General features: G+C 35.8%; 2 protein-coding genes across 2 annotated transcripts in view; both read right to left on the reverse strand.

The window, feature by feature from the left end:
• Nucleotides 1-2,782, reverse strand: part of LOC114340067 (uncharacterized) — a 32,740-nt gene extending 29,958 nt beyond the window's left edge. Inside the window, exon 1 of the mRNA XM_050657200.1 lies at nucleotides 1,384-2,782. Within this exon, the coding sequence (XP_050513157.1) occupies nucleotides 1,384-2,782 (1,399 nt within the window). The remainder of the gene's footprint in view (nucleotides 1-1,383) is intronic.
• Nucleotides 2,783-2,808: 26 nt separating this feature from the next.
• LOC126888813 (uncharacterized) overlaps nucleotides 2,809-23,114 on the reverse strand; it is a 308,938-nt gene continuing 288,632 nt past the window's right edge. Inside the window, exon 3 of the mRNA XM_050657201.1 lies at nucleotides 2,809-9,902. Coding sequence (XP_050513158.1) covers nucleotides 2,809-9,902 — 7,094 coding nt within the window. The remainder of the gene's footprint in view (nucleotides 9,903-23,114) is intronic.

Here is a 23,114-nt window from a genome sequence, read left to right on the forward strand (position 1 = left end):
AATTTTAAGTAGTTTTATTACATGCCATTATACAAAAAACAAAGTTATTAACATTTCTAAATTACTATAAAAATAAGGGATTTTTTAAATTATTTCGGTCAATTGTTTAAGTATTTTAATTTAGAAATTAAATTAAATTAATGAACTCGCCAATTAATGAAAAGATCCACAACTTTTATTTGAACTATTTTTCTCTAAAATGCATAAAAAACGTTTTATGGGCAAAAAATAATTTTGTCATTTTTTATACTAACTAGATAATTATGATCTATAAGTATAGTAATTTTCTAACATTCTATTGATTTTAGTAATAATTTTCCCACTACAATTTTGAATAACAGCTACATATCCGAGAAATTTTTATTCAAAGTAACAAAAAACATAATTTCTAAGTATACTACAGATATATTTACATTTTTTGTTAAATTTGGAATAGAGATGAAAGAAAGATTTTCAAAAGTAGTCAAATAATCTAAGTTCTATACAATACACAGTTCAATTTGGTTATATACAGCAAAGAGGCACAGAGCTTACAGAAATTTATCCAATTGTTGCTACGCCACTGGTAACAAAATAATTCCTACATGCATAAATCCTACCTACTAATTTTTTCCGAGCAAATTCCCAAGAAATCCCGAGTATAATGCATTCAAAAGATGTTTTAGCTTCTATTTAAAGATCTTGTTCTTTTTCTGTTCCGTTAGTACCCAGGATTCACTTCCAAAAGTTAAAACAGGCCTATAAACTGCTGTGAAAACTTTATTTTTTGTATTCCGTGATATTTCTTTTCTACATATAAATTTTTGTTCATTGTATGATACAATTGTAGCGTTTTATCTACTGTTATTGATTTCTGCTTCTAGAGATCGTTTCCTCTATTTATTATTCCTAAGTATGTAAAAGTTTTAACTTATTCTATATTTGCTACTTCAATTCCTATGTTAAGTTCTTCTCTTCCTCTCTATCTATCCTATGTTAAGTTCTTCTCTCCTATCGCATTTTTTTGTATATGAGTACTATTAGTGGCACTTTCCAATCTTCTGGGATGCCTTCATTTTTCCATATTTTATTCATCTAGGTATTATCTTATTATCTTATTAAAAATTAAAAAATCTTCGACAATAACTTTCCTTGCAGTAGATTGGTAAATACTAAAGTAGCCACTCAAATTTTCAGATTTAACTTCACCGGATTTTTCTCAGAAACCTACGCAGAGTGTCGTTTTAAGACGCACGCATTGTAAACTATTTAACAATTTTACTCATGCTTATAATAATACTGTGTTTCTTTGTGAATAATTATACTATACATTTTTGAAAAATGCTGTGTATAACCAAATTAAGTTTTTTTAATGAAGCAAATTTTATACAAAAGATAACTCACCTTGGACAGATTGAGATTTATCCAGAACAGAAGATATAGGTTGTTGTGGACTGGTTAAGGTACTTGTTGGGTCTATATCTAAGAGTGTCAATGTTTTAAGTCGTGTAATCGATTCGGTAGTAACTGTCGTTTTTGTGTGAGGTTTTACTTCAGTAGTGGAAGTAACCACTTGCTCGTCGCCTGCTTTAGTCGTTATAACGTAAGTATAGGTCCTGAGTCTGCTTTGTACAACGGTTTTAGTCAAGAGTTCGATAGAAGATAGAACTGTCGTTTTGAAGAGGACAATGGGAGCATCCAGTGATTCTATTAGTTCTGGGAAATAGGGTTCATATTCAGGAATATTTTGGAAAGTTGGTGTGTCGTTAATGTCTTCGATTTCTTCAGTGATATCTTCTAAGTTGCGTTTGGAAGTTGCTTCTGTTGATGATACATCAGATGTTGTTGACACAGAGCTGCCTTTATCTGTTTCAGAAGTTATTTCGATAGGTAAATTTTGTCTTTCTGTCGTTACATCTTTGTCTTGCTCAGAATTAATCAAAGTAGTTCCTTTTTCTTCCTCTGTTGTCACTTCTTTCTCTGTAGTCAATTCATTTTTAACACTTTCAGTTGCTGTTGAGGCATTAGTAAATATTGTTGGGTTCTCAGTGTATACCTCCGTTGGAGGTATTAAATCTGCTGTGGTTATCGGTTCATCTTCAAAATTGGTATAGAAAAAATCGGACTCTTTCAGCGTCACAATCTCGTTTTGTTCTGTTGTATCATCTCCGTAGTCTTCATCGTCTAGGTATTTTGGTCTGTAGTCTAAATGGTTTTCATCTTCTTCTCTATCATCATCATATTCATCATCTTCATTCTCTTCACTGTCATCATCATCATCATCTGAATAGTCATCTATTTCGTTCTCTTCGGAAGTGTTCTCATATTCATGATTGCCTCTAGTGTGTTCATTGATATTCTGATACGGATATGTTTTTGTACTAGATAGTGGTGTATCAGTTTCACTGTATGATACACTATCAGAATATTTGTTTCTAGTTAGTAGTCTTTTCTTTGTGACTACAATTCTTTTTCTGGGCTTAGTGGCTTCTTGTAAATGTTGATCATCCTGCACGACAATATTCTGTCGTAATTTCTTCTTTTTAATTTTTATCCTACGTAGCTTTCTCTTAGTTGTGGCTTCTTGATTTATCTTTTTAACATCACCTTCTAAATTTTGATTATCACTATCGTCTAATGTACCATTCGATACCAGTTGTACCCTTGTCAATTTTTTTACAACCCTTCTCTTCTTTTTACTGGAATTGTTACTGCCTAATTGTGTCACTTGACGCTTATATCTATGTGTTTGTGAATTTTGTTGAATTCCCCCTTTGTTAAGAGAAGCTATGACCTTTGGCATGAAGGGGGTATGTCTGCTAAGGTCTTTTAGACTAAAAAATCATCTGATCTCACAGATGATTTTACATACACTACGTTTTTGCTAGAATCTGGAACATGAGTGGTGATATATTTTTGGACGTCCCCTATTATACTTTCTAGACTCTCAGTTTCAGTTGCAACTTCTGAAGTTTCTAGAGGAACATCCTTAACACCAGCCATTATAAAATCGTCAAAACTCTCGCCATCGTTTATGATTGCATTTTGTACTATCCTTGAAGGTTCTACTCTAATTTCTCTTTTAGACCTGCTATTGTTTTCTTCGTCAATTATAATGGTGGATAGTAGGGTTGTAAATTCTCCTGGAGTTCGTCCAGATACATATAGTGTTACAATACTCGTTTCTTTTGGTCGTTCTGTGGGTGTCACAATAGGTTTAATTTTTTTACTTTTCCTGCTAACCTTTCGTTTGGTGGTAGGTTCCACGTCTTCCTCGATTTCCACTGGCTTTTGGATGTCTGTAAATTCATCTTCAATAGCTAAATTAAACCTTTCTTGTTCCTGGAACAAGCTTTCAGCATCTAAATTGTCATTTATATTATAGACATTGTCAGGTGTTGGCAAATTGTTATTAAATTGGACCTGCCTTTGGAATTGCTGTTGTTGTTGAGTCTGCTGCTGTTGCTGTTGCAGCTGTTGTTGTAAAAGTGGTATGAGTAACGCTGTATTGAGTTGTGGGGGAGGATATCCTAGAGTTGGTGTCACCACAACTGTATCCGTTAAGAATTCTGTTGCTGTTACCACATTTATACTACTATCAATGATCGTGGTGAGAATTTCTTTACCTCTGAATGTTAAAGGTATAACTGTAGATGTTTCACTAGTAACAGTAGTAACGTAGGTCGTTGTTCGAGTCTTTAATTCTGTTGTAGGACTTAATGGTACTAATCCTGGTGGAGGGTATCCTAACAAAGCATTTGGTTGTGGCTGTAGACCTCCTAAGAGTAACTGGGATAACAATATATTCGCCAATGGTGCTTGCGCAAGATTTGGCTGAATAGTGTTCACCACAGGTTCAACGTCGTACACGGTACTAGGTAGTACATGCCTAAAAGATGTTTTACGTCTATTGATGATGGTTGGTGTAAAAGTAATGCTCGTCGTTGGAGTTTCTTTAAGCACGAAGTGTGTTATCAAAGTTGCTCCATTGTTTATGTCGGTATTTTCACTCAGTAAAACCGTAACATCTTTACCAAGAGCATTAATAGAAGTAGAATATTGATTTGGGTTCAAGACTTCAGTACTATATTTTGCTGTGATAATATTTTTGTACTCTGTTATTTTACCATTAACAACAGGAATTGTCACTTCTGTTGGTATTTGGTGCGTAACTGTTATAGTACCATCATTGTGTGGGTGAATAAAATTGTCTTGCTCAAATTCATTAGAAGGATGTCTCTGTCTTTGGTTCCCTCTACTTCTGACAGTAGTTCTAGCTGTCTGCCTGTTGTTAACATTTGTTCTTCTAGCATTTTCATTAGTTCTATATCTTGTTCCACTAGTTTTAGGTGTGGTAGGTCTAGTTACCCTACTAGATGCAGTAGGTCTTTTAAAATTGGACCTCTTGTCACTTTCTCTTAATGTGAATTGGGTCCTGCTTTGTGCTGATGCTTTACTGGGAGATATTCTCTTTCTAGGAGCGGAAGTAGTCGATGTAGTAGTAGAAGTGGAATATTTCGTTCTGCTTCGAGTAGAATATTTACCTCTAGTGACAGCCTTTACCGGTTTTTCAGTCTTTTCTTCAATTACTTCAGCTTCTGTAGTGGAAGTAGTTTTAGCAGTAGGTCGCCTAAATCTCGAGTAAGTATCTCTTTTTGCCCTCTTTCTGAAAAACGGTTTGATTTGAACGTTATTAAATGATCTTCCTCTACTAACCGAAGCCTTGGTTGTTGTTGAGGGTGGTTCAGCGGTTTGTGTATTCCTCAAAGAACTTTCATAATCAGTATCTTCCTCGGCATCTCCTTCTTCAACTAAATCGTCTTCCCCTAGTTCATCTTCTTCCTTTGGAGGAGGTGTTGTTGATGTAGTAGTGAATAAGTTCCTTCTTGGGAACAAACCATTCGATCTAGCTCTGTTTAGTAAACTATTAGCTCTAGTAGTTTTAGGTCTTGATGTAGTTGTGGTGGTAGTACTAGTTGTTACAGGCCTAGTAGCACTTGTTCTAGCTTTTGCACTTCTTGTTGGAGTCGTTCTTCCTAGTGGGGGTCTTCTGAACTTCAAAAGAGGGTTTTGACTTCGTCTAGAAGAAGGTTCAGTAGTGGTTTGTAGTTCCAATGTGGTTTCACCTGCTTCACCTGTTTCGTCGGGATTTTCAGTAACTAAAGTAGTAATACTATTTTCATCATCTGAAGGTGTCTCACTTATTACGTTAGAACTTGGGGACCGAACCAATCCAGATGCCAAAGTTGGTCTTATTCTTGGTCTCGCTCCAAACAAAGAACTAGAACGATTGGGAATACCACTAGATGATCTTAACCCAGCTCTTCTGGTGCTAGATCCAAATGCGCTTGTAGGCTGAATTCTAGAAGAGCTACTACGTCTACCACCAAAACCAGTAGACGAACTGGGGCCTTTTGTTCTGGAGAATCTTCTGCTACCAGATGCTGTTGGATTGATAGTATTTGCTCCCGATGAGGATCTTCTACCTCCAAATCTATTAGCTTTAGAAGCCGGTACTGCCGTCACTGTAGGAGTAAAATCACTTCTTGTAATAGTAGCTGCTGTACTTTGTCCAGATTGTTTACGTTTAGGAGCAAAAGATGGGCGCTGCCTCGAAGCAAATGGTCTAATTGCTGGAGTAAACGTTCTCTTCTTGGACTGGAATGTTAGTCTTGACTTTCCTTTACCTTTGTCATCTTCCTCCTCTTCTTCGTTTTCTTCAGTCGTGGATTCATCATCAATTTTCGTGGAATCCTCTATTGAACCTTCTATTGCTACGGGAGAAGGTGACACAAGCTTTGTTGCAGTAAGATCCTTATCAGGTCCTTGTGTTGTGGACGGCTGAATTCCAGTCACAGAATCAGGTTGAATCGAGCTTTTTTGACCCACTAAAAAGCTCGAAGTACTTTCTATAATCTGAGCGTACCGTCCATCTATAACAGTACCCAGCACTTTTGATTCGTAGTATGTGGTTGTATCGTTTTGAACAATGGAACCTTCTATTAATCTTACTAAACCAGTTCTATGAGCAATAGGTAAATCTGTAGGTAAACCTGCTTTCTTTTCTTCGTCAACAGTAAGAGAACTGGTACTTTCAATTACCTGAGCATATAAGTTATCTATATACGTTCCAACTGCTTGTGTTGTGTAGAATAGAGTACTGACACCTTCAGCATCTACAATTTTTCCTTGATTAATACTTACTACTCCAGTGGGCTTCAATGTTTCACTCACAGGTGATGCTTTTATCTCGCTAGTAAGGATGCTGGATGAGCTTTCTAGTACTTTAGCGTACAAGCCATCTATGTAAGTACCATAAACATCTGTTGATAAGACTGTGGTAGTACCGTTATTTTCTATTGTATTCACTATAGTAGACAGTAAACCAGTTGGTTTAATAGTACTAGTACTACTAATATTGGAAGCAGGCTTGTCAGAGCTAGCTAGTTTGTTTTTATCGTACGACCCAATGGCTCGTCCTATGTAGTTTGAGTCTATATCAGCAGTATTGTTCAAAACATTGGTAACTGTTTCTAGTCTACTGTTCAGAACAGTACTATCTCCGATATAAGAAGTAGTATAATACGTGTAAGTGGTGTAATAAGTTGTAAGAGCATCTTCTCCAACGGTACTTGGATAGACACTTTCTACTTCAGTTGAAGATGTAGTTAAGTCAATTGTCGCCGTGGGTACTATAACTGCTAAAGTACTGGTGGGTTTAATGGACGCAGTTTCAACGTTAGTAACTGTTTCTTCTCTGCTAGTAATTTTTGTGGTACCGTCTTTGTACAGAGTAGTCCAGTAAGTGAATGTAGTGAAATATGTTACTGGTGCATTCGGATCCTCAGTGGTGGGCATTTGAGTGGGCTCTAATGTTTGCGTAACTACATTAGTAACTGTTTCTAGTCTACTAACTACGTTACTGGAGGTAGTACCATGATACATCGTAGTGAAGTAAGTGAATGTGGTATAACTGGTTTGTAGTAGTAACGTAGGGGAAGGTAATATTTCAGAGTCATTGTTTGATTCAGATACTATTTGATCATCCAATAGAACGTTACGTTTGTCTAAATTGTCGATTATTCTTCTGTCGCCTTCTGAAGTGGAACTTCTTACATCAGTTACCATGGTAGAGATAGTTTCGTATTCGCTCAAATCAAGACCGTTGTCAGAAATTTCATTATTTTCTGTAGTGGTAGAATCTTCAGTACCAGAAGTGACGCCACTTTCAGTGGTTACAGATTTTTGCCTGGATATAGTGTTGTAGACACTCTCAGGCTTTATTTTTGATAAAAGTTTAAGCTTTTTCTTCGTGTAACTTTCCTCATCGTCGTCCTCATCGTCTTCATCTTCATCATCATCGTCATCTTCAGAAAAGTTTGCTAATTTGGTAGTTTCTAAATCTTTTAATGAAGCAGTTGCCAGTATGGAAGGTGTTACGTAGTTAGTATAAACTTCTGTCCTACTGGAGATCTCGGTTTCACCATCGACAAAGATAGTTGTGAAATATGTGTATGTTGTATAATACGTTTTAACACCTACAGCATTTACTTTTGTGTCATCTAACGAAGGTGTAGATTCTTGTTCTACATCGTCGTCAAGAACACTAACAGTTGGACTAACAGGTATAGTGCTAGTAGGTGTTATATTAGCTAGATCTTCAAATGATACTGTTTTTGTTTTGTATTTAGAGCTAGAACTCTCATCCCTATCCATGATACCTTCTAGTGAGTCAATTGTGCTTTCCATTTTGGGATCCAAAGTGGATGTGACTACGTTGGTTGTGACTACTGTTCTGCTAGATATAGATGAGGTAGATTCTTGGAAATATGTTGTAAGATAAGTGTAAGTGGTGTACAAGGTTTTGTAAATAATTTCTAATTCGTCACCATCTTCAGTTGTAGTTTCTGTAGCTTCTGTAACAGATTCGGTGACTGTATGTTCTTCGGTTGTAACTTCAGCAGTTGTAGTTTCGATATGTTTTGCTGTAGTAATTTCCTGTTCGGTTGTTGTCGTCTCTGTTCTTTCTGTTTCAGCATCAATGGTGGTTTCTACTTTTTGTTCTTGAGTAGTAATAATTTCTTCGGTGGTAGTTGGAGATTGGCTCGCAGAAGGAGTTGTAACTGGTAAACTTGGTGCAATATCTTGGCAAGCTCTAGTTTGGAAACCAATTTCTGTTGAAACAACTTCATTTGATTTGACAGAGGTGGTGGTACTGTCGTCTGCAGGAATAAAGAACGTGGTAAGGTAGGTTAAAGTTTTGTAAGCAGTTGTAGCTAGGACCTGGCTTCCATCTGTACAAATTACGTCGACTTCATTCTCAGGAGTGGTTAGTTTTATTGGTTCGGTCGTTAAGTCAGTTTCAGTAGTTAACAAGTTTTCACTTGTAGATTCTTCATCATCTATCGTTGTTGGTAAAGTTTCGGCTGATTCTGTAGTTACCTTTTCTTCTTGTAGTGTTACTGATGTTTCTGTGGGGAAGACTGACGTACTTTCTATCACGTCGTCGTCAAAGAAGATAGTAGTTGCTCCTCCTGTAGTTTGTATCTTGCTTTCATCGATGCTACTTTCGATGGAAGGTACAACTGAGTCTAAACTTTGAGTTGATTGTTTTTGTAATGCTTGCAGTGATGCAAATATCTTAGCAATGTCTTCTTCAGACGGCGTAGATAGCATAGATATTTGTGTCTCAGATGGTTGGATAACATCTGGTGAAAACACTTGGGTGGTTTCTTTGCCTTGTTCGTGCGCCAAAACAGCAGACTTAGCATCCATATCTACATGTTCGTCAACTATTTGACTTTTTGGATCCCTAATTCGGTCTGTTTTATCAATAACCATAGTAGGTAACGTTGTTTTCATTTCTAGTTCTGGACCTTTGAATGTTTTTGTTTCCATTGGAGGTTCTTGTGATAAAAATGTAGTAACTTTGGTTATTAGCGGAGGTGCTAGTAACGTAGTTGTTGGTTGAATCGAAGATTTAATTTTAGGTGGTAACAGCCTAGTAGGTTTGACAGCATCCTTAACTTTTTCTGTAGTGTGTGGCGAGAATATTATAACAGTATCACCAACGGTGGTGGTAAAGTCGGCAAAACCAGTGTAAGTGATTGAAGTCAGGTCTCTAGCATTAGGTTTAGTTAATCCGGCTTTGAACAAAAGTTTTGCTTTCCTTTCAGCAGGTGTAGTGAGCTTAGATCTTTCAGTTCGAGCTTCAAAATCAGGCAAATCTCCCAGAAATGAGAGACCTGATGGCGAGAATTCATTCCTGACTGTAAACGTTGGTAAATTGTCCCATGGTTTTACTTTAGATGGTGTAAAATTGTTTCGTATGATTAACTTTTCGTTAAGTTCTTTGTGGTTGATGATATTTTCGTGAGTGATGTCTGGAATTTCAGGACTAATTTTAAAGACTTTGACATTAGATTGTGACGCTGAATTCTTTTTTAGTTCTTCGAATGGAACTCTGTAGTTGTTTGAAGGAGCTTCTTTTAGTATTTCTTCTTCTGTATTTTTGATGTCTACGAATTGAGGAGCAGGTGTCTCTTCACTGTTGCTATTTGATATTCTGGTGGTATACAATACAGATTCCTCTGCATGACTAGGAGAAATATAGTCTACATTGTTGATAAAAGGCTTCACGTTTAAGGCATTCTCGTTGATGGTCCATTTTTTGTTCAGAGGCTCGTGAACCTTCGAAGGAGAATCGTCGTATAGTACCCTAGAACTTTTCGTAAGTAAATGAGCGTATAATCGTCCATTGTCGAGGGTGGTACCTAGTACTTGTGTGGCGTACTCCGTAGTAACACCTTCTTGTATAAAGGTACGGGCTGTAGAGGTGATAAGGCCGAGGTCGGGTTTTACGTTTAGGAATTTTCCAAAAGATGACCTCCCGCGACTGTCCACCAGAAGAACTGTGGTGACATCTATAGGGAAGGAGGGAAAGTGTAAGTTTTATTTATAAAAGATAGAAAATAATTTACAATTTACAATGTACAATCACCTACAGAGACGTATATTATTGATCGTTAATAATTATTAACCTTTTTATTCATTCAAAAAAGGAAATCAAAAGAGATCAGCTACTTTTCAACATCTAAAAAAACAGAACTAATCTGACCTGATAATGGCAAGTGGGTCATTGCCGAAACATTGACACAATGGTTATTATTTAACTATTAGTCCAGGCAGTAGTATATGTTTTAAGTTGGGTATGAAGCATATATACGCAGGTTTTTGGATAAATCGGCCCAATATATCACTAGAAAAGGATGATTTCACTATATGTTAGTTGTAAATTTCCGGCTTAACGTTTTATTAAACAAAATATGAAATAAATTTAAAAAATTCGATATTATTCGTTCTTTTTTCGCATATATGTTAAGAACCACTGGACAATTTTAGGACAATTTTGTATCAGACATAAAAGTTTTGATATTGAATTTTACATAAGATTGTACCAAATTAATGATTCGTATAATATAGGTTTTTATAAAAAAAAACAGACCTCAAACCTTGGTACTATTGTTGTAAATGCCAGTCAAATTTGACCGATCATAACTCCGGAAGTAAGTAGTGAAAAAATGATCTATTTTTTTCTTTCTTTTAAAGCGTTTTTCAAAGCACTTTTAAAATCCGTTTTAAAAATTAAAATTCATTAACAATTGATGAAGTTATTCAAATTGCTTATAAGCCTAAAAACAATTTTTTTAAAAATTTTCTAGGCTCTTCTAATCGCCGTATTTTCTTCTTCTTCTTTTACTTCTTGAAGATCATTCGATCTGTTTAATTCTGAAGCTGCGTCTGGTTAATTTCCTGGGAGGTAGATTGCCAACTATCCCTCCATCTTTTTGGTGGTCTTCCGGGGGGTCTTGAATCGGGCGGGTTGTTTTCTAGGGCAATTTTTGGGAGTCTATTCTCATCCATTCGTCTTACATCATGGTGTACCACATCTTCTTGCGTTGCATTCCCCATCTTACAATGTCTTGAATTTTAAATTGCTCTCTAATGTCTGTATTTCTCACTCTGTCTCTTCTTGTTTTCTCCACTATTGTTCTTAGGGTTTTCATTTCGGCAACTCTTCGCCGTATTTTAATTTTTCAAAATAGGTTTAGGTATAAACTTCAATGCTCATCTAAATGCAAAAAAATTTCAAGTACCAGAAGTTTTTGTTTTTAACTTTTGAAAATTATTAATTTTTTTTTAAATTCATGTCTTAAATTTGATTTTAGTATGGGAAATAAACTCAAAAAAGCCTGTTTTTAACTGTTTTGTGTATTTTTTGTTCTAAAACTTGTTCTAAAACCAATAGTTCTTGAGATATATGCGAAAAATTAAGTAGAATATCTAATTTTCTGAATATCTTTCATATTTTGTTTTAAAAAAAATTAAGCCCATATTTTACAACACACGCATAGTGAAATTATCATTTGTGGTGGCACTTTGGAGCGAATTATGCAAAAAGAGTTTTTATGGTTTCAGTTCAGACCCAAAAATGGTTATTTTAAAAAATACCACCTCTATTGTAATAAAAACCATAAAAAATTGTGTTCTTCAGTGTTGTCATTTTTATAGTCTCTGTAGCTAGATTTTTTAGTTAAAAAAATAAAAAAATACGACAGACATATTCTGATTCATTTTAATCGTTATATTATCAAGTCTCATTAACTAATATGATTGATTTCATCATAAGATTCTGCAAATTTTTATTAAAAGGGACAAAAAGAACTTGATAAAACAATAATTAGAATGAAGCCAATTATTTGTAAAATCATTAGCATAGCACCTGTTAATCCTAGTATGTAGTCGCAAAAGCTGTAGCGATTAAATGTAAGCAAGCAAAAAAAATCATAAAATATTTTGTTTTTTTTTTATTTTAAAACTTTTATTACCTAATTGACAAAATTACATGAATGTAATTAAGTTAAATAAACTGATTATAATTTGAGTGATTTTAGTTGAATGTTATAATGTAGTGTGATATATACAGTGTGATTAAAAAAATGCGTAGTATGGTATCTGCAGAAAATAGCTTTAAAATTATCATCTTGTAGGTAAGAAGATTTGAACAAACACACCAAACTGAGGAGAGAGAGGTAAAGAAAAACCGAGGGGAAGATGAAAGGACTGCGTGGCAGAGAACTTGAGAGAGAAAGGTTTTATTAAGAACATACCAGGATGGATAGAAACCAGTGGAGAAGAAGAGCAAGGAACAATCTCTGAAAAGGGGAAAGTCGAGAAAAAAGAATAAGAAGAAGATGTACCAAAAACTTGATATCGACATTAATGGGTGTAGGTACCCGAGAACCTCTTTTTGCCTTCAATGTACTAGTCCAGTGATGCTTGGATGTAAACCAAAATATGTACGTCTATTTCATAACAACACTAACAATGCTTTCGATAAAGTTGGCCATAAATAAATAATGTATCTTCAAAACAAAACAAATAAACTACAATGGCCTTAGAAGTATCTTCTTCTTAAAGTGCCTATCCGTTCCGGATGTTGGCGATCATCATGGCTATCTTGACTTTGTTTACCGCAGCGCGGAACAGTTCAGTGGTAGTGGTGTTATACCACTTTCGTAAATTGTGAAGCCAGGAAATGCGTCTTCTTTCCGGTCCTCTTTTACCATTTACCTTCCCTTGGAGAATCAGTTGGAGAAGGCCGTAACGTTCTTGATTTCTCATTACATGTCCTAGATATTCTAATTTTTTTTGTTTTGATGGTTATGCGAATTTCACACTCTTTCCCCATTCTACGCAGGACTTCCACATTAGTAATTCGGTCAACCCAGGATATACGTAAGATGCGCCTATAACACCACATTTCGAAAGCTTCGAGCCGATTCATAGATGCAACAGTTAGTGTCCAAGCTTCCATTCCGTAGAGCAGAACTGTGAATATGTAGCATTTCAACAGACGGTATTTTGTTTTTAATGATATGTCTCGACTGTTGAAAATGGGTCTCATTCTAACGTATGGTGCTTTCGCTTTTATTATTCGCTGTTTAATTTCTGTTTATTTAATTCTGGCTATTTAAATTCGTACCCAGATATGTATATTGCTCAACTCTTTCGATATTCTGTTGGTTGACTGTAAGTTGAGCGTTTAATATTGCTTTTTTACTAATTGTCATAAATTTGGTCTTCTTTATGTTAAGAGCTAGTCCGTATCTGTTGCTGACTTCTGTTATACGATTTTTTAATATCTGTAAATCATTCAGATTATCGGCAAAAACTACGGTGTCATCTGCATATCTAATGTTATTCAACCATTCACCATTTATTAATACTCCTCTCGCACAACCGTCTAAAGCTTCCTTAAATACCCATTCAGAGTAAATATTGAATAGTAGTGGAGATAAAATACAGCCCTGTCGTACTTCTCGTTCTAATGCAATTTTATCAGTTAACTGGTTTTCTATTTTGATTTTGGCCGTTTGATTGTAATAAATGTTTCTGATAATTCTTAGATCTTTGTTGTCAATTCCAATTTTATGCATTAGAGTTAATAATTTGATGTTTTACTCTGTCAAATGCTTTCTGGTAATCTATAAAGCATACGTATATATCACAATTTACATCCCTGCATCTCTGAAATAGCACTTGCACAGCAAAAAGGGCCTCCCGTGTTCCCAGAGCATCACGAAATCCGAATTGTGTTCTTGTTAGTTGTTCCTCGCACTTTGTATAATATACACATATTCACAAACGAATATATTATATTCGTTTGTGAATATATAATATATAAACGAATATGATATATTCGTTTGTGAATGACCTTTAGAAATGTTTTAAGTAAATGACTCATAAAGCTTATAATTCTATAGTCTTCGCACTTTCTCGCATTGGGTTTTTTTGGAAGATTTATAAAAGTTGATTCTAGCCATTTTTGGGAAATTATGCCTGTGTCATATATATTGTTAAATATATTTGTCAACCATTTTATTTTTTAAAATTTTTTTTAGAAGTATAACGTATCTACATTATAACCAGCGGGCACATATACGAATTAATGGACACACGCCAGAAGAGTTACGACAAGAAATTAAAAGAAAGGCCCGACAGGGATGTGTATTGTCGCCATTATTTTTTAATGTAGGTATACTCTGAAGAAATTATTAAAAGAGCTCTCGAGTGGGAAACAGCTGGAATATAAAATAATACAAAATAAGACAAAAGCCTGCAAAACACTATCTACGAAATATAATAAACATAATATTATGGTAAATCTCTTTAGAGAATAGATTAATATAAAGCGATTCGAAATAGAAAGAGCTTTAAAAAGAGCTCCAATGATGCTCCAAGGCATGGCGGTATAATTGCCGAGCTTTTGAAAACAAGCGAGGCAGTATCAATCCCAATACCTACTAACAGAGTTAGGTAATAGATGTATCATAATAGCAAAATCCCTAAAGATTGGAACAAGAGTCTAGTAATACTCCTACTCAAAAAAGAGGAGAAATGTGTGTGAAAGAATTAAAGACCTTTATCGTTGCTTAATCAAATGTACAAACCCTTTATCAGAATTATTAATAACCGGTTGGTCTACAAACTGGATAATTACCAACCCCTAGAATAGGTTGGCTTACGAAAAGCATATAGTACATCTGCTGACAACGAGAGCATAGATAGAGAAGGCAAATGAATACCAACTACCCGTATTTCTTGCTTTCGTAGACTATGAAAAGACATTTGAAATTTGACAGTATTGAGATGGGAGCCATAGAACAAGCTATTAATAATTGCAGAATAGATTGGAGATATAGGCAGCTAATACATAGTATACATATATGAAAACGCAGCTATAATAGTACAACTAGACGAAAATACAAATTCCCATTTACCCCATCCCCCAATTACCCATCTGCATTAAGAGATGAGTTAGACAAAGAGACGTAATATTGCCAAAACATTTTAATCTAGCCCTAGAAGACGTCTTCAAACTACAAATCGGTCAATATATGGCATATAATGTTAATGGCAACAAGTTAAACAACCTCAGATTCGCTAACGGCGCCGTGAGCCAAGGAGACTGAGACCCCGGAGTCCTGAGGAAGACATCAGAGAGGATGTCGAAAGCTCGGCACAGCGAAATCGACGCGGTTCAACTCAGAAGTCTGGTCAGTTTAATATTCATTTCTGTAATAATATAAATCCAATTCAGTCTTCTTGCAAAGCCTCTTTGACAAGGAATAAATTCCGAAACATCAGGTGTCAGAGGATGGCAAGAGACTTGAATTGAATCAAAACGAAACGATTATTTTCTTTAATATAAATCTTAGTAGTGAGAGTGTATATTCCAAATATATTTGAGTATAAGTATATTCCAAAAACAAAATATTTTAAACTTTAGAAAAGAAAGCCATCATTTGTAACCTTGTACCAAGCTGGTTTAGTAAAATATACTAAAAGCAATTATAGTAAAAACTAATGTTTACGTATCTAAGTCAATTAGAATTAATAACTTTGGTGTTCGTTCGTGTTCTTGGCTCTTGGTGCTCGTAAAAACGCGGTTTAATGCTGCTAGTAGCGATTTTCTTGAGGTGATAATGTTGTCAGCGTCAGAATCAGCATATCAAGAAGCCGTTGAAGTGTGTTGTGGAATGATATTTAGCGAATCCGGTTTTGAGTACTTTCATTAGGTCATTTTAATTCTAAGTGAAAATTGTTTACATACCTCGCGAAGGTTTTTGCATAATAAAAGTTTTAATTAGAAAGTTGAATATGTAAAAAACTGAGAAAGAGGTGCAATAATGTAAGAAGTCATATACGAGGTATTTGCACTATACGATTGATATTGCAATTCAGAAAGCATCAGCAAAACGATCAATAATCGGAAAGACAAACTTAATAATAAACATGGTCCAAACAGGAAGTGAAACGAAAAGTGAAATTAAAAACATATTGCAAGATATTCGTGAACATAATGTAATACCAAGTTGTAACGGGTAGCTCTTTCAAGACGACAGATTCAGTAAAACACAGGTTAAAAAATAAAGTAAATATATTTAAGATACTTATATACAGTTTAAAATGAATAAAAATAAAATATATTTCTATCTTCTGCAAATGAAAAGCAATATTATACTTCTTACTGCCATCCGAACATAATAGTAATATTAAAATGATACGATGAACAATACAATATATACAATAACAATCTCGCTACGTTAAATCAACATAGCCATATATCCCGGCACTGAGACACCACATTTCACTTCAATGCGGCACGGTTGAACAGCGACACGCAGTCACTCGTTCCTCGCTACTACCTCCTACTGCGGTAACGGTTACGGTGGACGCCACGTCACTACGGTGGCGTCCGCCTAGGCACAGTTCCTCTTCAAATACGGTGCATCTCTGCCAATCGAGCTATTGGTAATTCAACACGTTAGCAACAACTGATTTTCTCATTCTCCAGGCTCGTCTTAAATATGCTCTCGATGCCACTTCTCCTTCAGTTTCCCCCAGCGGTGTTATGAAGAAGGAATGCGCCAACACGGGCACTTCTACGGTCGTCTCTGGTAGACCAGCTCATCGCTTGCCGTGGTTATCATATCGTTACAAAGTAACTTAAGACTAAGTATACGGGTGTGGGTGACCATGTTCAATAAACAAAATAGTCTTCCAACTCCTTCTTCCTCTTTACTTTCTCCTTAGTAAGGATGTAGTCTCTCTTTCTTGTCGTTTCCCCATTACTGAGAATCGTGATTTCTTCCAATCTTCCTAACATTTTTTTTCCATTGGTCTCTATCTTCAGCTTCAGCTGCTTTAAGAGTTTCGCAGAATGAGTTTCCAGTTGAATTCTTAATTTGGTCGGACCATCTAGTTGATGATCGGCCTCTTGATTTTTTTCAGGGAACGTTTCCAGAAACAATTATTAATCTCTTCAAACTATCGTCTCATCTGCGAACTACGTGACCGAAGAATTGCAGAAGTCGTTACAGACATATTTTGGACAGCCTTTTTTTAATCTCGAGTTGGTTTAGAATGGAAATGTTTTTCCTATGAGTTGTCCAATGTATGTGCAGCGTTCCAAAACCGCATGTCAATGGCATCAATTTTTTGGTTCTCGCGTGCGCGAAGAGTCCAAGTGTAGAATATTGAGGATACAAGGACATTCATCAGTCTCATCTTGATATTTTGAGAGATAGATCTGTCTTTCCAAACTTTAGTTAGGGAACTCATCGCATTTTTTGCCATACCAATACGTCTCCGAACTTCTGCTTCACCTTTGTTACATCCTTTGTTACACTAGAGCCGAGATAGACAAAACTGTTTATTATCTGGTATTCCTGTAACACGTTAGTCAGTTGAATAGTGTGGAATCTGTCGACCACCTTATTTTTGCCTTAGCTTTATCGATTTTCAGACCAACTTTATTGCTTTCATACTCAACTCTTCGCAGGAGATCAAATCTTAAATTGGAGATTTTCCTACCAGCTACTGTTACTCCACCGGCTCATCCTTCTAAAGCCATCCTCATGACATGTTCACCATAAATGTTGATAAGTCAGGTGACAACACGCATCCTTGCCTAACACCTCTCTCGGTCTTGAATTGGTTTGAGAACTTCTGATCTAGTTATACTGTTGCTATATTGGATTGGTACAGATTTTTAATAAGTGTCACCAGGTGCATTGGTGTATTCACTTCTATTAAAATGGGCCACAGATTTATCCAGCTTCACAATCAAAAGACTTTTGGCAGTCAACGACCCCTATTCCCATTTAAAAAAATCATCGATTACGTCATCACGACCAGATGGATGACGTCAATAGTATGACATATATGCCAAAATATCATAATTTCAAAATAAAAATCGACCTGTTTCGGGATTTTTCCTTAAAGTCACCAGTTTACGAAATAACGAATTTATTCCTTTCATTTACACCATACTGTATAAGGGGGTGAAAGAAAATGACGTATGGCGCAGAAGATATAATTTTGAACTATACGCAGCATACAACGAACCCGACGTCATAACATCCATCAAGATCGGACGTCTGCGCTGGATGGGCCATGTTGAACGAATGTTGGAGACCGAAACACGAAACACCAAAACATATAATGAAGCAAACACCAGTAGGGAGAAGGTCAAAGGGAAGACCCAAAGTTAGATACATGGAACAAGTGGAACAAGATCTGAAAACACTTGAGATTACCCACTGGAGGAACAAAGCAAGGAACAGAACACAATGGCGGAAAATCCTAGAACAAGCCAGGACCCAAAAAGGGTTGTCGAGCTACTGATGATGATGATATGAGCTTATGGGTACGTTTTTACATAATAATTTTATATATCTGTTGTTAGGGAGCGTTCAAGTATTACGTAACGCGATTTTTGAAGAGTTTTGACCCCCCTTCACCCCTACGAAACGCACTGTAATGGGCGTTTAACTATTGCGTAACGCAATTTTTGAAGATTTTTTATCCCCCCCCTAACCTGCGTTACGTAATACTTGAACGCTCCCTTACCTAGAATAACCTCTACTGGGGTTTTAAATATTTTACTGTTAACTCTATCAGCAGAAGATGTGAAGATATTTAATCTCCCTTTTGGTAATCTTTGTCAAGTTTCTGTTTTTTACATCACTGACAAGAATCAAATCCACATATCCCTTGTCAAAACCATCTTGTTCCGCCTCTGGTCTAGCTTTATCTTTTCGCCGTACGCATACCAGGTGACACACTAACATCAAAGACACTTGTTGCTTTTTTACAAGGCGTGCCAAATTGTAGACGCGTGTTGTTAAAGCTACTAATGTAGGTATCAACACGATTTCAGAAATACGGTAATGCGTGTAGGCGGTCAACTAGTTCCGGTACTCTTTTAATAGATTCCGATGTATACTTAAGCAAATGCGTTTTTTGGGAAAGTAAACAATGGGCGAAGTGATTAAATTAGTGAGAAATCAACGATTGACATGCATTGAATAACCTGTTTGGCACACTGAAATAAAAATGCAGGTTGTTCAAGGTGAAATTGAACTATAGTAAACTATACAAAGAAAAAAAAGGGATTGTTTAGGTGTTAATAAGTCATCATCATCATCATCATCAATGGTGCTACAGTCCTATACTAGAGACTCGATCTTCCCAACTGCATTTTGCCTATTCATTGTCAGTTCGCTGCACCTAATTTTTAGCATCATCATCTACACCATCCTTTTATCTAAGATTTGATCTTTTTTGACCTGCCATCTTAGGGTAAAAGAAACAACAACGACGAGCTAAAAAATCGGAAGAAAAAAGAGCTGCCCTAACTGAAACGAAAAAGAAACTTAAGTGCATTTAGAAGCATCATCAATGGCATTACAACTCTTCAGGAGGCTTTGCCGCGTTTACAATGTCCTTTCATGTTTTTCGGTCCTGTGATATAAAATCAGGGCGTACTTATATATGATTTCTCCTCTTGTTAAGGCGCGTCGAATAATATATCGCTTGTACTATTTCGTCGGCTCTAAATAGAACTTTCGGTTTCAAATCTGGAACCGGAAGTCCGAGGTAAAAATTTCCCACCTTTATTATCATTTTTGTGTTAAGCGCTCTCATTTGGCAGCTCATTTGTCATTCTATATATTCTAATAACGGAGGAGTTCTGTTGACAGACAGACAGACATGGATAATTCAGGGTTTTCACATTTGAGTATTGTAAAATGGGTGGAAACAGTAGATAATAGATAACAAACCACAATTTTCTTGGTCTTACATAATCAGTTACGTACCATCACTATCAATCTTAATTTTTTCTAAATTAATGCGTTCCATTGAAGATTCCTTTGATAATTATCTAGTGATTGCACAATACTTACTAGCAGGTACATGTTTTTTTCATTGAAAATGTCAAGGAAAAATAAGTCTATAAATACACTTACATTTTTTATTAAATATGTGCACGGTGTTATATGATTCGTAAGTGGTTGGTTATATAATATCGAAAATTTCCTGCTGTATTTATCAACACATTTAGATTTTTTTGATCAAGTTGACTATAATAAATAATATTCGATTTGGTTTTATTACTATACAGTGCTAGTCAAAAGTCCGTACCCCCCCTCGTATCTTTTAAACGGTTATTCCTATAATAGTGAAATTTAGAGGGAGGAAATAAACGGAGGTAAGCTTCTTAACTAGTCATGACAGGTGACGTAATAGTGACAGATGACTTTACAGCGCCACTGTGACAGATAATTTTAAATGGGACCTTATGGCAAGTGATACCTCGTTTGAAAGGTATTAAAAATACCTATTCAGTCATACTAATTTTGTTTGAGTTTAAGCTAATTATGACGAATAAATGAAATAAATATAAAATTGTAGTTTCGCATTTAATTAATAAAAATTCAAAATTCCGCCTATGATTGCTTGTCAAAAAGATTGACGTTGACGTAAAAACTACTAGAGAATTGAAAAACGTCAACTTTTTTGACAAAAAAGCCATAGGCGGGCATTTGAATTTTTATTAATTAAATGCGAAACTACAATATTATATTTATTTAATTTATTTACCAAAATCAAAATCCACTTAAACTCAAAAATTTTTTTATTATGACTGAATAGGTATTTTGAATACCATTCAAACGAGATATCACTTGCCAAAAGGTCCCATTTAAAATTATCGGCCACAGTGGCTCTGTAACGTCATCTGTCACTATTACGTCACCTGTCATGACTAGTTAAGAAGCTTACGTCCGTTTATTTCATCCCTCCAAATTTCAGTATTATAGGTATAGCCGTTCAAAAGATACGAGGGGGGTACGGACTTTTGACTAGCACTGCATAATTTAATTCTACAGAACGTCAAACGAAAAATAAAAAAACGTTAGATCAGACGTACTACCAAATATAGAGGTATTCGGAATAGAAAGATCTTTAAAAGAGCTAAAACATAATAAAGCTCCAGGACGCGACGGTATGATAGCTGACCTTTTGAAAATAAAGAAGACAGTAAAAATCCCAATAATAACATACCTATTTGATAACTGTCACCATAATAGCAAAATCCCTAAAAACTGGAAAGAGATTCTAGTAATACAGCAGGATAGAGTGCTGTTGTAGATAAATTGTTAGACCAATTTTTAGGGAAACAGGGGTAGATTCCAGGAGAGAAACTGGAATAGAAACAATTACGAAAAACAACTAGGAGAATGGGGGAATAATAAATCAGGAACACGACAATAGAGGAAATAACAGAAACATTAGGTTATGTGAAAGTGAGAATACGAGCTTAGAACTTCAGTTGGAATTTTGAATAAACACGTGGAGAAGGGCAAATCCAATAGTTTTACAGAAGATAGCAGTTACTATATTTACAATTTTGACCTAACACTCTCCAATATAGAAATCTACACAAAAATATCGATTAAAATAAACGGATTTTATACAGGAGCAGATATTTCTTTAGAAATCACCATTTCGTGCTTTCCCAAGACTTCTTTTAAAGGTACGTATCTTCTAGATATGATGGTGACCACGTTGACCCATCTTATTCTATTTACGGCGGCTCGAAATAGATCAGTTGACCTTAGACCAGTCCACTTCCTAAGATTGGCCAGCCAGGATATTATACGTCTACGTCCAGGGCCTCTCTTGCTCTCAATCCGGCCATGGTATTTATCATTGCAGTAACCGAAGTAAGCTACTTTTCGGTTCTTTACGGTGTTAGTAATTTATATGTTCTTTTCTTAGCCTCTTGAGAATAGTTATGTTAGTTGCGTGATGAGTTACGAGACCCTCAACATCGTATGTCGTACCACATTTCAAATGCCCCTAATCGTTTTATGGCATCTTCTGTAAGACTCCGGCTTTCTATTCCGTAGAAGAGAACACTAAAGACGTAACATCTAAGAATTCTTATGCACATATTGAGACTTAAAGATAAGTTGCAGAGAATCTTCCTAAGACTGTTAAAACAGTTTCTGGCTTTTTCAATATGAGTTTTTATTTCGTAGCTATGATAATAAGTATCCTTAATATTGCAGCCCCAATAGCATATTTTATCCACTCTTTCTAACGGTAACGTTATTGTCGCTTATTGTAACCTCAGCGTTTATGTTGGTGTTCTTTTGTTACATGTTTCTACAACATTATCCATCATTCTTTAGAGCCCCTGCGCACTCTCTGCTAGCAATACTGTATCGTCTGCATATCTAATATTGTTTATAAGTTGGCCATTTACTGCAATACCATCTTCTGATTCGTCCGAGGCCTTGAAAGAAGATTTATGGGACGTCCCGTGCAAATGTGGAATAAAGATCAATTTTTTTTAACTTCATTTCGTTATTTATTAGCCTCTTGCCAATGCAGATTCTAATTTCACCATGATAGCCAATAACAGCAGAACTGATTAAAAATGTAACAGCTAAGCTATTTCGAATGCTAACAAAAGTCTTCGTCGAATTCTTAAATGGACATCCAGTGCCTCCTGAATGGAAAATGGCTTATATCTCATCCATCCATAAGAAAGGAGATAAGCGAAATTGCGAAAACTACAGGGGAATTTCGGTGACCAGCACACTCAGTAGACTGTATGGTAGAATACTGAGAGACCTAATAGAGTCCGAATATAGCCAATATGAAGAAGAAGAACAAGGGGGCTTTAGAGCTGGCCGCTCCTGTACAGACAACGTATTTAGTTTAAAACAAATCATAGAGAAAAAAACAGCCAGAAACAGAGAAGTGCACCTGACATTCGTTGACTTACAAAAAGCTTATGATAACATACCCTTAAATAAGATGTGGGAAGTTCTACATGCTTCACCAGTAAGCTACACTCTCACCAATGCATTAAAAGATCACGTTCACGAGTAAAGATAGGAAACTCACTTACTAACAGCTTTCCAGTAACTAAGGGGCTTAGACAAGGATGTTGCATATCTCCGACCCTGTTTAAAATCTACGTTGCAGCAGCACTTAAAGGTTGGAAGAGGAAAGTAAATGGAATGGGCATCGAGCTAAACAATACATGCCTCTACACGCTCCAGTTCGCGGACGACCAGGTCGTAATAGCAAACGACAGGGAAGACATAGAATACATTATGCGTAAGTTGGTCGAGGAATATTCAAGATGGGGATTGGACGTCAATATAGATAAAACAAAGTACTTATGTGTTGGTTCAGAAGAGAACGATATT

The sequence above is a fragment of the Diabrotica virgifera genome, chromosome 7, assembly GCF_917563875.1.
Source record: "Diabrotica virgifera virgifera chromosome 7, PGI_DIABVI_V3a".
Classification (NCBI taxonomy): Eukaryota; Metazoa; Arthropoda; class Insecta; order Coleoptera; family Chrysomelidae; genus Diabrotica; species Diabrotica virgifera.